At 31.1% G+C, this 15,484-nt stretch overlaps 1 protein-coding gene across 1 annotated transcript; it reads left to right on the top strand.

The window, feature by feature from the left end:
- The first annotated feature begins 6,038 nt into the window (after positions 1-6,038).
- LOC145058528 (peroxidase 24-like) lies at positions 6,039-8,573 on the top strand. Its single transcript, XM_079006426.1, has 4 exons — positions 6,039-6,272; positions 6,533-6,724; positions 6,910-7,075; positions 7,973-8,573. The coding sequence occupies exons 1-4, from the start codon at positions 6,057-6,059 to the stop codon at positions 8,380-8,382; spliced, it is 984 nt and encodes a 327-aa protein (XP_078862552.1). The 5' UTR covers positions 6,039-6,056; the 3' UTR covers positions 8,383-8,573.
- Positions 8,574-15,484: the final 6,911 nt, after the last annotated feature.

Genomic DNA, 15,484 nt, shown 5'->3' on the forward strand with positions numbered 1-15,484 from the left:
CTTAGCATCCTATACCACTCGTACATCCAAACCACTCACTACAGGTGAGTTCATACCCCTTAATCTACCTTTTAAATGATTTTAAATGCTTTTATGGGGGGGGGATACAAGTAGAAAACATATAGTTATATAATCAATCACATGTGATTTATAACTGTGTTTCAAGCAATGGATTTCTTATACTTTAACTGTGTTTTAAACAAATGATTTCTTATACTTTAACTGTGTTTCAAACAAAAGATTTCTTATACTTTAAATTGTCTTGTCAATCAAACTGCTTTTAAATCGTTTTATAAACTGACATCAAGTCATCAATATTTATTAATTAAACTCTTAAAATTTTTTACAAAACTTCTTTTTGAACTTATATATTGTCAAAAGCATGTCTATATATGTATCGTTATATAATTAATGTTTAAAGGACTTAGGACTGATAACTCGCTTTATTTCCTTTTCCTTGTTTGGATGTGGCCTTAGGGTATCGGTTATTTGTCCGAATGTCGTCTAAATATTAGTTATATATTATGTATACATATGTAGATATAAAAGTACTATCAATTAGTTCAGTACCTTTGAGTAGCAAAGGCATACCTTCATTCATTCAAACTACAGAAATTACTAGTATTTTATAATAGGTATAGTTTAGGAGAATACTATCATATACAAATACTATAACGAGAAACAATACTTACTATAAAGAGAAACAAATAAAGACTACTATAACGAGAAACAATACTTACTATAAAGAGAAACAGATAGAGAATACTATAACGAGAAACAATACTTACTATAAAGAGAAACAGAAAGAGAATACTATAACGAGAAACAATACATACTATACACTATACAAGAGAACATACTATGATGAGAAACAATGAGAACATACTACATACTAGACAGAGAGAACATACATTACACTAGTACATACAATACATATACAAGAATACTATAACATAAATGTGAGCCACGATTTTGGGGCATGGCATCACCTGCCATGGCGCGTTTTGTATCCAGAGTCTCTTGGAGGGAGAGCGTGAATTTGTGTATAGATCTATACTGGATTGACTATCCTACACCTTGTTGTTCGCTACAGTGGGATTTGCAAGTCTACGGGTGCCAAATAGATCTATACTGGATTGACTATCCTACACCTTGTTGTTCGCTACAGTGGGACTTGCAAGTCTACGGGTGCCAAATGTCATTTCTTCCGACGTCTTTCATCGTTGTGCTTTTAGTCGATAGTATGGTGCAATCATATCACATTATACCTTAATTAACAATCGATTTAAGGTAGTTAGTACAGTAGTAGTTACCATAATACAATACTATAGTACTTTATCATTTTCCCATTTGCATTCACATTGTGATCTTCTCACATAAACGGTAATGTAAAAACTATATTTTTGGTTAATGATAGTCACACTTGGGAAAATATACACTTTTACAAGAAACAAACATACAAAACATTTGATGCCTTGGTAGAAGGCTACATTTAGTAGAAATATAGGATTTTCTAGGAGATACAAACATTTACTACAAACATTTACAAACTTATACATCAAACACTTACAAACATTTACATTGAACATTTACAAACATTTTCAGTAAACTTATACAAACATTGACACTAAATACTTATGAACTCACCAGCTTTAAAGTTGATCAACTCTTTCAAAATAACTTGTATTCTCAGGTCATCAGTAGACACGTACAGCCGACCAGGTTTTGAGAAGACGGAGCATGTTCAAGACTCGTCTTTTGTGTTGATTACTTATTTTGGTATCTTATTACTACGAATGAACACACTTGTATCAAATTATTCTATTAATGCAATGGATGACGTTGTTGCTTGCTTACTACTTTGCATTGTTATGATACTGTACTTGACGTCCTCCGCCTCCGAACATTTCCGTCGTTCCGGTTTTGGGGTGTGACACATATTATTGTTATCTTATTAGTTTAACTATGTTGTCGTATGTGAACAATTATCATTTTAATGTCACAACTTTGTATAATTTATGATTTTATGCAAAATAGTCAAATTATTAATATGAATATAATGTTAAATTGTTAACTTAAATCATAATTTCAGTTAAATTAAAAAAAAATATAGAGACTATTCTATAAATTGTTAAAAGTTATAAATTCTAGTGTTAAACCTAAATTGTAATCCTAAATTAATAAAAAAAAACCATAAAATTGTTCTTTATAATCATTAAAAATGATCAAATAAGTAGTTTAAAAATATTACAATACGAATAGTTAAAAACAATATTATATTAAAAGTTATTTTAGTATCTTTAAAAAACATAAACAATGTTTGTTATTTTAAATAATAACAATCAAAGAAACTAACAATATTTATCAAATAAATTTTAAAAAATTTTAACTTTCTAAAATCAAATTAAATTAATTAAGAGTTTCCAAATATATTATTTTAAAGTACATACAACAACAATAGTTAAAAGTAACATTATATAAAAAAAATATATTCTTATCTTTAAAAACAAAAACAATATTTGATGATTTAAATACTTACAATAATAGAAATTAAAATCTTAAGCAAATAAACTTCTTAAAATTATTTAATCATAACAACAACTATAAATATCATTAAACCATATATTATATTTAATTTTATTCATGAGTAATTTACAGATAGAGGTCATTGAGACAATTGAGATTATAGAATTTTTAAAAATGTGTACATAATCGTATAATTCATAATAAACAATGTTTATACTAACTTATTATAAGATTTATTATATAAAAGCTAACAACAACGTTATTGATATATTTAAAAAAACATATATTTGCAAATATTTCAAATATATTGGTGTATTCTACGCAAAGCACGGGTATTCGCCTAGTATATTTATAAAAGATACATTTTTTCTTCAACCACATTCAGTTGAAACCCTCAGCTTTCGAATTTTTTTTTTTTTTAAATTAATACATTAAATCCACTATTATTGTAATTTCAATATTAATTCTTTATTCTCAGTATAATATACTTAGTTTGTTAATCTAAATATGATATTAAATTTTAAACATAATTTTTATAATATATTCAAAGCTATTTTTTGAATAGTTAAAATGTTTAAATGTAAAATCTAAATCAAAGTGTCAAATTAATAAAAAAAAATTAGTTAAAAATTACTTTTTATAAAAATGATGGTTTCCTCAAAATAGATAGTCTAAAATAAATTAAAAATATTAAAAGTTTAAATAAATATTAAATATAAAACATGTATTAAAAAATAGTTTTGAAATTCATTTAAAATACAATATGTCTATCAAAATTGAGTTTAGAATAATAATAGATCTAATATATAATACTCATAAATCCATTACGAAAGTAATTTCGTACACTCATTTTTTATAATGTTTATCATTTATTTAAAATACTTAGGATATTTTATAAAAAAATTAGTTTAAGAATTATTAAATTCAAGCTTACTAACAAGTATATATTTATTTTAATAACATATATTTATCAATATTTTAATTTTATATGTGGCACGCACGAAATATCACCAGGTTTGGTATATAAAAGATGTTGTCAATTTCCATGTTCTAAGGAAGAACCGCACTTCCAAATCCTTCAACAAGAACATTATCTTTGTTTGGAATTCTAAGGGGTATCCCATCTTTTAAATCCTTCAAGTTAATAAGGGAAAGTTTTTTCACATGCTACTTATTCTGTAGCACCTGAATCAATAACCCGAGTTTCACCAAATAATCTTACCAACCAAGTTTACTTTTTGTCTCTGTGTTTTTCTTAACTGCTTTATTAGTTTGGTAAGTTGTTTGAATGTTATCCCCGGTATAGCCTATAACTACAAGTTTGCATCTCTTGGCTTTGCTTTTCCAACATTTTGTTGCTCTCCGTTTATTTTACGTCAGATAGGTTTCCCACTAATCCAAGTAGACGATTTTCTCAAAGCACCCATCTATAGAATATCTAGTTTTCCCATAATGGTTTCATTTTATCCGTTCTCAATTATTTTTCTTTTTCCACAGAAGTCTTATTATTGGAGATTGCTTGACTTCAAACCTGATAGGCGACAACTTTAACAACAAGTTTTCTTATGGCGTAAATTGTTCGCTCATCTTCGGTTACTAAGTGAGAATTAGTTCCCAGAGACAACATCCGTTTGGTGCTCAAAATTTTTGTTTTGATGATTCCAAAAACGATATTGGTTTGGTGCTTAAATTTGTGTTTTGATGATTCCAAAACCATCATCTAACCCCATAAAAAACTCATACATGTGTTCTTTTTTCTTTAGACTCAACCATTCCTTTTACAAGGTTACAAGTGCACTTATTGCAAGTGCACATTGGTATTGGTGAAATCAGATTAATTTTGTCCCGAATGTTTCTTAGCTTCGTGAAATAGGCAGAAAGGGATGATTTTTCATGCCTTAAGTTTGTCAAGGCTCGTTTTAACTCATATGCTCACGAGGCACATTCTTTTCCAAATCTCTCTTTGAGGTCACCTTAGATTTCTCGAGTGGTATTAACGTATTTATGTTGTTTCAACTATAATAAGTCACCCCTTTTGATGGCATCACTTTGTTCCCATGCCTTGTATTCTATAGTGATTTCCAATGGTTTTTCAATGGTTCCATTGATAAAGTTTGTCCGATTTTGGCAAGGAGAAAGTCTTTCATTTCCCTTGACCAATCAACGTAGTTATTTTCACTGAGATAATCATTGATGTGCATTTATCGGGGGTAGTCATTAGGGTGTATGTAGAATGACGAGTTTGGTCCAATGAGGGGTTGGTGGTTGCACCGGAGACACCGGTCATTGTTCCTTCTATCATCCTCGTTTGGCAGGGTTTAAACCTCCTACTCTGATACCATATAGAAAACAGAGAAAACAAAAGATATGGGTGCATTTGGTTGTGGAAAATTGTTTTCATTTTTCTAGAATTTTTTTTTCAAAAAATAGACTTGAGTTTTAGTTTTCAGTTTAATTGAAATTTTTAGAAAATATGTTTGGTTGAAACCAGTGGAGTTTTCATTTTTCATTTTACAAATTTAGAAAACTTTAGAATATTGTAAAAATTACTTCTCTAATTTATACAATTTGGAAAACATAAAATTTTCATTTTCTTGGTTTTTTTTTAAACTGAATCAACTAAATACATTTTCAAAATTTTCATTTTCATTTGAAAATTGTCATGAAAAAAAATGAAAAACATTCCACAACCAAACACACATGAAGGAAATGGAAAAAATATGAAAACAATAATTATTAGTTTTCTACAAAATTTAAATTTTTTGTAATTTTTAAAAACATAAAATTTTCATTTTCTATGAAAAAAATAGAAAAATTATTGAACGTGTTTTGAAAATTCTCAATTTTTTTTTCTAAATTTTCTTTCTTAAAAGTGGCTCAATTTTTTTTATTATTTTTTTAATAACAAAATGCACCCTAAAGATTTATGGGTTTTATTATGGCCTGAATTAAATAAACGGAATACTTAGTGAAGGTATTTAACAAAAATTGAAATAGAAGAAAACTATAACTTGGTAACCAAACTAGACTAGGAAATGTATAAAAGAAATAAAGTAACAGGTAACTCTAATAATCCTAATAATAGGGGGGATATACTGGGACTCAAATTCCTTCAATATTAAGGTTAAAATTTCAGAATTATAATGCAGATAAATGTCCTATTAAAGTAGAAAATACTTAGGTAATTAATCTTATGATTATTTTTAATTATCAGTTTTTTACAGCAACTCAATACATGTCTTTTTAATTTAAAATCAGATTATCATGTCTCTGAAAGAAATTGAAAATCAACATATATTTGTATCAAACTCAATTTTTTTACCTATTAAATCTCAAATTTACAATTAATCATGACAAGAACGAAATTAAGCACACATACCCATGTTAATATAGAATCTTCAGCTCATAATTATTTTAATCAATACCAACTAGATCAAACACCACAGTTTGACATGGGAACGCCTATATAAAGGATCTATATGATACGAGGTTTCATAGTCAATAAAGTGAAAGAACCCAAAAAAGAAAACATGAGGAGAAGCATATTTGGATTCTTGTTTGTTTCCCTTTTAGTAGTTGGCTGCATGGGCGATAATGGGGGGTTGAAGATGAGGTACTACAAGAAGCGATGTTCTTCAGTTTCAGTTGAGACTACAGTAAGGGACATTGTATGGAGCAAAGTTTCTGCAAATCCTGCCATGGCTGCCAAGCTTCTAAGGCTTCATTATCATGACTGCTTTGTTAGGGTAAATAATTCATCTTCACTTTTATATCTTTAGCAACATTTTTTCATATTATTATAATTCATCAATAGACGAATTATAAAAGTTTCACCAACAGATTGTGTTAAAGTTTTGAACAAATGACCAAAAAAATGAAATCGACAAGATGATGGAATAAACATGACAATAGAATGAATTATTAAAAATTTTATATTATATATTTAAATACAAGTTATAGTTTACCTTTACTTTATACATTGTCTAATTAATTAAAAGTAATGTAGGGATGTGACGGTTCGATTCTGTTGGATCCTGTGCAAAATAGTACAAATGAAAAAACGGCAAGACCCAACAGATCTCTTTCTGGATATGAAGTGATTGATGAAATAAAGACGACTTTAGAATCTGACTGTCCCGGAACTGTTTCTTGTGCCGATATCCTTGCCTTGGCAGCTAGAGACGCGGTTTCCTTCCAAGTAAGTTATATCATTTTCATATTAAACCATATGTCAAATTAGATGTTGGATCAAAGATATAGATGACTATTACTCAAATCTTTACAAAGATAATTGCTTAGTATGTTATCATTATATTTCAAAACATATATATTATGTATTTTATTATGAAATCAACAGTTTTTCATCGGTATCCGAAATTACAGTTTCAAACGAAAATGTGGCCGGTTTTCACGGGAAGAAAAGACGGACTGGTGTCGTTGGAATCAGAAGTTGGCATCAATTTACCATCGGCAGGTGCCAATTTTACAACTCTCGTAACCCAATTTGGAAACAAAGGTCTTGACATCCATGATCTTGTAGCACTTTCGGGTATACAACCTTCCTTCCTAAAGCTTATTATTATTATTATTATTATTATTATTATTTTATATATATATATATATATATATATATATATATATATATATATATATATATATATATATATATATATATATATATATATATATATATATATATACACACGGAAGTGTTCACGTGAGAACCTTGTTTTCTAGAATTTTGAAGGGAAAAATATAAATAAAGGCATAACAATTTATTAGGCACTAATTTTCATCACATCTAACATCCACTTTTTTTTTTTAAACATCATTATACTTTAATATTCATATCAGAATATTACTATGTGTATAAGTTTCAAAATTTTAGAATATTCTTACAAAAATATTACACATAGTATTCATTATAAATAATATTCTAATTAGAATATCCAACTTGATTTTTTAAGCTATTTTATGTTAAAAATGACGCACGTCAGTTCCATATTTCTTTTATTTAAAGAAATTGAACTTTTTTACAAGAATATCACACATAGTATTCATTATGGATAATATTCTAATTAGATTTATTTTACCTTTTTGTTTTAAAATGGAAAATATATATTTTCATTTGAAAAAAAATCAAACCTTTTCTATTTTCGAAATGTAGGGTCAAAAATGGTTCTCCCATTCTAAAAAAAACAAGGTCTCACATTAACTCGCTCTATAGTATATACACTCTACAAAAGATTTATTCATCCAGCAGCCCATAATATTGAGCATCATGTGATATGTAAATCATATATATATTGGCCCGTTAGGGACTGACATAACCTAGTGTCTACACGCTATTAACTAATGAATATTTAGACTAAATGTATGCATATATGTATGATGAATATACGTCTTTTTTTTGTCATGGGACTAAACTTTTTATGTATCTAACTAGGGGCACATACAATTGGTACATCGCGTTGCGTACTCGTTGCCAGAAGGCTCTACAATTTTACAGGGGTAGGAGATGCCGATCCTTCTCTTAATGTGACATATGCAAATGAACTAAGAAAAATATGCCCGAACCCTCAAATTCCAACCACAACTCTTGAAATGGATCCTAATAGCTCACTCTCCTTTGATTCTAATTACTATCAAGCTTTAAACCAACATAAAGGTTTATTCGTGTCCGATGCAGCATTGCTCACAAACCCACAATCGGCTCATATAACACAAGTTCTACAAAACCCTTCAATGTTCTTTGCTCAGTTTGCTCAGTCCATGGTACGAATGGGGGCTATTGAAGTCCTTACAGGTCATCAAGGAGAAGTCAGGACGAATTGTCGAGTTGTTAATAAACAATGATGACAAGTAAATGAAATTTGGTCTATATTGTGTTGTTTTCTGTTACTTTTGTGTATTTTTTTTTCTTGTAACATGTAAAATGGTATCTTTTTCTTGTAATAGGTTCAAAGACATAATGAGAAAGATGATACAGAGTATGTAACTAAGCAACACATAAAAATTGTTTTCAATACAACTTGCTCTTGGAATCATTTGTTAAGTTTTTTGACCCAAAATCTCAAAAGTCAATTGTGATCACCATGACAAACATAAAACAAACTGAAAAGCTCTATAAGAAGCACATAATTTCATGTTTAAAGGCCAAGTGAATGTAGCATAATTGCATTATGTCCATGCATTCGATTCTCGACTTGGGGAAAGACAATGGAGTTTGGAGCTTCAATAACTCCATTAGTAACCTCCACACCTCTTTCTGCTGCTAAACAATACATGAAGTAAGCCCGAGGTCTAGCTATCTTCATAAGTTCTTCGTTCATTTGTCATAAAAATTTATAAATTTTTACATAAAATCAAACTATTTAACCATTTATTTTATCAATTGTCACATTAGAATAATATCCATTTGATCCTCATAAAAAATAGGAACCTATTTAACCTTTTTCTATATCAACTTTCATATAAAAAGGAACCATCTTGTAAAGAACATTTTTTTTAGCAATTTTTACAAAAAGAACCCATTTAACCTTTTTCTTTATCAATATTTACATTAAAAAAATAAAAATAAAAATAAAAATAAAAAATAACATTTTACCCTCTTGAAAGGAACACTTTTTTTTACCAATTTTTACATTAAAAACAACCTATTTAACTTTTTTCATTTTGATCAATTTTCACATCAATAATAAACCATTTGACTCTCATGAAAAGAACCAACATTTATCAACTTTTACATTAAAAAGAAGGGTTTTTGTCATAAAAGCCCCCTATTTTACACAAAAAAAAACGGTTATGCCCAAAGTCGTTTTTTTTTTTGCCACAGATGTCTCAAATCTCAAATACCGGATAATTGGTTCGATTTTGCCCTTTACCTTGATTTTACCTTCTATGGTCGGTAGCCCACCTGGTCTTTTTCTCAAACCCTCTCTGCCTTCACCACCATCTTCCGTTTTCCCTTCACCACCATCAGCTTCTTCGATCGACGGGATCCAAAGAAACAAGAAAAAAATTGCAGCTCTCTCACTCTCCAAAATCGATTAAAGGTTCTTCTTCCTCTTCTGATTTCACAGCTCTCTCACTCTCTTCTCTTGCTTTGTATTATCGATCCACACTCACCTGGTAAGACCTCCGCCTCCAAGCATCGTATGCGATACAGAGGAACACACACATTGATCTGGACCTGCAAATTAATTCATAAATGAAGAAGAGAACTCGTGTTCTTAATTCATCAAGATTATCAAACACAAGGGTGCTAGAATTAAGATTAGTCCCTTTGATTCGCAGGTCTCTCTTCTCTTACTTTGTATTATCGATCCACACTCACCAAGATTCACAACTTCCTTCTCCCTTTTTTTTCCCTCAAATTGCATAGAAGAATTGAGTTTCACCCCTTAGGTCGATTAACAGGTTAAATGTTTCTTTATTGCTTTATGTGTGTTCACTCTTCTCAGAAAGAAACTGACTTCAAAATTAAAGTATCAATCCCCTTCTTTTTCTCTTAATCGATGGTGGACTAAGGTGATGGTAATGTTGTTTATATGGGTTAATGTCTTTCTAGATTTTTATGTTGCAATTTTTGTTTTTGGTGTTCAGATGTGCTTATCAGTGCTAGATGGTGTTTGTGTGGGTGGTATATGTTGGTTCTGAAAAGGTGAAAAGGGATGATGGTCGATCCAGATGGGGTTTTTCACATCTGGGTTCTTCATCACCGAACACCCACCTTCATCATCACCATTGTTGTTCTTTCTATTAATAACTTGCAACTAGTTAAAAAGAAGGGGATGGGCTAATTTTGTAATCCATCGTCTTTCATGACACCTGCTCAACTAGAAATCGGAAATTGGTATGTAGATATACGATTTATTTCCGATCAGAATATGGGAGAGACAGAGAGAAAGGATATTGATTTTGATGATCGATGTGGTGGGGATGGTGGATGATGGACGGTAGTGGTGGTAGTGGTGGTGGTTTGTGTGTGGCTGATGGTGGTGTTGGTAGCAAAGGGCGGTGGTGGTGGAAAAGTGTGGTGGTGGAGGTGATAAGTAAATATAAGGGTTTTTATGACAAATGTAACTGGCCCCGGGAGGTAAAATCAAGGTAAAGGGCAAAATCGAACCAATTATCTGGTATTTGAGGCATCTATGGCAAAAAAAAACGACTTTGGGCATAATCGGTTTTTTTGTGTAAAATTGGGGGCTTTTATGACAAAAACCCTAAAAAGAACCCAATCAACTTTTTTTTTGTTCTTTTTATCATTTTTCACGCAAACCATTTCATCCTCTTGAAAAGAATCAATTTTTATATAAAAAAAGAAACAATTTGACCCTCTTGAAAAGAACAAACGTTTAAAACCATTCACAAAAAAAAAAAAAAAAAAAAAAAAAAAAAAAAAAAAAAACCTATTAAACATTTTGTTTATCAACCTTTACATTAATAAAAAGACCAATTTGACCCTCTTGTATAAGAACAAAATTTTATCAATTTTTACATGAAACCCCATTAACTTTATCAACTTTCACATAACAAAAAAAGGAACAAATTTTTATCAAAACTTACTTGAAACATCTGAATACACAACATCTGCCCCTTTAACAGCTTCTTTCGGGTCATTTGTAATCTCAATTTTACCAACTCCAGCCCGTTGGGCTTTTTCAACTGTCTCTTTATCGGGCTCAAAGCCCTTCGGACACGCACACACAAAATGAAAAGGCACAACAGCAGCAAACAAAAGCCAAGAATGCACAATATTATTCCCATCTCCAACATACACAACCTTAGTCCCCTCAATTTGACCAATATGTATGCAATCATTTTGTCTCTCGCTACAATGACATCGTCATGGCCCGACTCTTTGCTCATCAGGACCTTTAGACTTGGCAAATTACGCAAGTGTCCCTATAAACTGACTGATTGAAACAAAATTAGAACTATATTAATGGTCCATTAACTATCACTTCATTTTCACTTTAAGTCCCTAATGTTTGTATTTGTTACATATGGGTTACTAGTAGACTTTTATTGCTATTTTACCATATGAAAAATAAAATTAGACATGTCAAACAATATTTAAGTGATTGATAAACAAATTATACGCCTTTAGTTATAAATTGCATGGGGTTTTTTAAGGTATGTTTATACATATACACATGTTTTCTGTTATTATTCAGTTATATTGAACAACTTAAATACATACATAAAAAGCAAAAAAAAATCATATAATTATAGTTTTATATAAAATATATCAGTTTTCTAGAAATGTTATATCAACAACAAATAATAAAAAGTTAACAGAAATTCAGTAGTTTCATGTTTGATTTAAAAAAAAAGGATAATGTCACTGTAGCCCATGAAACTTTCATCAATTGGCTAATTTGGTCCTTAAAGTTTTTTTTGGTAGATTAGGCCAGTAAACTCGTAAGTGACCTTTTAATTATACCCTTTTATCAAGTTTTAGAAGGTTTCCCGGTTGACCTTTAATATATGTGAATTAATATATATTTTTTTGTCTAATCCAATGCCACGTGAGATATGCCACGTCAATTAATGATATAAGAAGCTTAAATCCTATCATCTTCAACTATCGAACTTCAGTCGTCTTCATAATCAGCTGTAAAAGAAACCGAGTTAGGGTTTGTGAAGCATTCCTGTGATCGAGCTGAAGAAACAAAGTAGTCGCAGCAATGGCACAATCAGAACCTAATGGATTGTTTGCGATGGTGGAACTGAACTACCAAGGGGTAATTAATCGAAATCCTTTCTATTACTGTGGTGGTGTGAAAACCATGTTCATTGATGTTGACTTTTCTTTTATGACTTATTATGAGTTTGTTAACTTCTTCGAACGTTTCATGCATGAAGAGTGTAAAAAATTTTACTACTATGAACCAGACAATTCCCTGATGAAAGGGCTTAATCCCATTTCAAAAGATGTGGAATATGCTGCTTTTATTTTTGATGCTTATGGAACAGATGGTATAATTTCGGTTTATGTGGATCGTATTGGGGTTAGTGTTGATGGGTGGTTTGATGATGAAGATAATGATGATGATGATGAACATGAGTCTTGTATTGATGGTGAAAATGAAGACAACATAGATGAACTTAGAAATGTTGCCTTTGAATTTAATGAGGATGTAGTGCATATGAATAGGACATCAAATGATCCTTTCTTGAGTAAGTTATGTGTTGATGATGAGGATGAAAACAACATTGTAGATGATGACAATGGGAGAGAAGTTGAAGTTAACATACAAACTCATTCCATATTTAATGATCTATTACACTGAAAAAAAACAAAAAACCAATTCTAGGGATGATATTTAAGGGTCCAGGGAAAGTAAAATCAACGTTGTGTAACTATGTTGTAGCTAATGGATATCAATTTTGTTTTGAAAAAATGATAGGACAAGACTTTTGGTGAGGTGTAGCAAGGGTGCTTGCACATTTAGATTATGGGCTTCCTAGATGTGTGATGAAGAGAGTTTCCAAATCAAGTCACTAAAAGTTGACCATAGGTGTGCTAGGAACTTCAAGTTTGGATCATGGGTGACATATGCATGGATTGGGAGTCACTATACCAAAGAGATTGTAGAAAGTCGGAAAATAAGTGTAAGGAAGCTTAGGTTAAAGGTAATGGCCAAGTTTGGTATCCAAGTTAGTATGGGGTAATGTAGAAGAGAAAAGAAGTATGCACTCAAAATTGTTGAAGGTAGCCTTGTTGAACATTATGGTAAGCTGTGGTCATATGGTCATGAGATTTTAAGGACAAATCCTGGGTCAACTGTGAAACTAGATATGGAGGATGGTCCAGATGGAAAGAAATATTTTAGCAAGTTCTATTGCTGTTTTCAAAGAGTTAAACAAGGTTAGATTGAAGGGTGTAGAAGGGTAATTGGTCTTGATGGATGTTTTCTTAAAGGTGTTTGTAAGGGAGAATTGCTTTGTGCTATTGGGAGGGATGCAAATGACAAGATATATCCTATTGCTTGGGAAGTGGTTAATGTGGAGAACAAGCAGAATTGGAAGTGGTTTTTAGAGCTTCTCATTGATGATCTAAACTTGAATTTAGGCAATGGTTTCAGTTTAATGTCAGCCCAACATAAGGTTAGTATTTTACATAGTAATGCATTTATGTTTATTTTACACTATCTGAATTAAACCTTTGTACTACTACAAGGTTTGATAGAGGCTGTTAAAGAGTTGCTGCCATATGTAGAGCACAGGCAGTGTGCTAGACATATTTTCCAAAATTTGTAGAAGAGATTTACTGGTGCCATATATCATACCTTGTTTTGGAGAGCATCTAAAGCCACAACTAGGCATGCTTTTAAAGTTGTGATGAAAGAAATTAAGACATTGAACCTAGATGCCCATCAATATCTCATGGAGAAAGATCCTAAGACATGGTCAAGAGCTTTCTTTCAAGCTGGAAGGTGTTGTGATGTAGTTGAAAATGGGTTCTCAGAAATTTTGAATGTTGTAATAGTAGATGCCAGGAAGAAGCCCATAATAACCATGTTAGAGGAGATAAGATTATACATGATGGACAGAATCTACAACATGAAATTAAAGGGACAACAATGGGGAAATCATATTTGTCTATAGATAAGGGATAAGGTGAGTTTGCTTAAAAAAGCTCAAAGGCATTATCAGGTACTACCAAGTGGATTAAACCAGTTTAAGGTAAGGGGAGCAATAGATGCATATGAGGTGGACTTAGAAAGGAAAACATGCTCATGTAGGTTGTGGCAATTGAATGGATATGGATGTGCTCATTCTATAGCTAGCATATCCTTTCTTAATAAGGATGTAGAAGCCTATGTAGACAACATGTTTAGCACAACCACATTTAGGAAGGCATACAAGTACATAATTGCTCCTATAAATAGCAGTGACATGTGGTCAAAGACAAACTATACTCCACCATTGCCTCCTATTAATAGAAGGATGCCTGGTAGGCCAGCTACTAAAAGGAAGAAATCCACTACAGAGAATACAGGAACACACAGGGTTTCTAAGGCTAGAAAGAAAATTAGATGTAGTATTTGCAAGGAGATAGGTCACAACAAGGCCACTTGTCCACAGAGAAGGCCCCAAAAGTTAAATGTGAAGAAACAGAAGAAACAAAAAGTTTGTGTGAAGCAAAATGCAGGACAGGTAAAACAATTAAAAATATAAAATTAATTACATATAATTTGTTACTAACATAATTATATCATGTCATATAGGGTAGTACAAGTGAACCACAACAACATGAAGAGGTTGAAATGACTCCAATTGAGATGGATACTACTCAAAATGATATGCAAGTTGCTCCTACTGATGTTGAATCTAGTAGTGCAGGGGATTTTAGTCATTATATGCAATTTACTCCACCTAGATGTTATGAAGGTGATGAGGGTGTTATAGGTGAGGAAGCTGATGTGGTTGAGGAAGTTGTTCAAGATGAGGAGGCTGAAGAGGTTGATCCTGTTATCCAAGTTGATAATGTAAATGTTCAAGAGGTTGATGAGGTTAATCCTAATGCCCAAGTTGATAATGGTAATGTTCTGGAGGTTGCTCTTGTTATCCAAGTTCAGCAGGTTAGTGTTAGGCCAATTTTAGAGATTTCGAAGAGGATAAGGAGAAGAAAGTCAGAGAGAATATTGAAGCTGAAATTAGGCAAAACAATTGGTGGTGTTGATGATCCAGGAAATTCGAAGGGAAAAGCTCTTGTAATTGATTAGTGTTTATTGTAATTTGTGTTTAAAGTTTATGTAATTGGATGATGGTAAATTGGATTTAAAGTTTATGTAATAGGATGATGGAAATTTATATTTAAAGTTTATGTAATAGGATGTTGGTAATTTATATTTAAGTATGTATGACATAAAAGGGTATTTTAGTCATTTAAGTATATATGAAAGAAAAGGGTATTTTGGTCATTTAAGGATGTATGAAAGAAAAG

This window comes from Lactuca serriola, chromosome 6, assembly GCF_051521515.1.
Source record: "Lactuca serriola cultivar US96UC23 chromosome 6, Lser_US96UC23_V15, whole genome shotgun sequence".
NCBI classification, from domain to species: domain Eukaryota; kingdom Viridiplantae; phylum Streptophyta; class Magnoliopsida; order Asterales; family Asteraceae; genus Lactuca; species Lactuca serriola.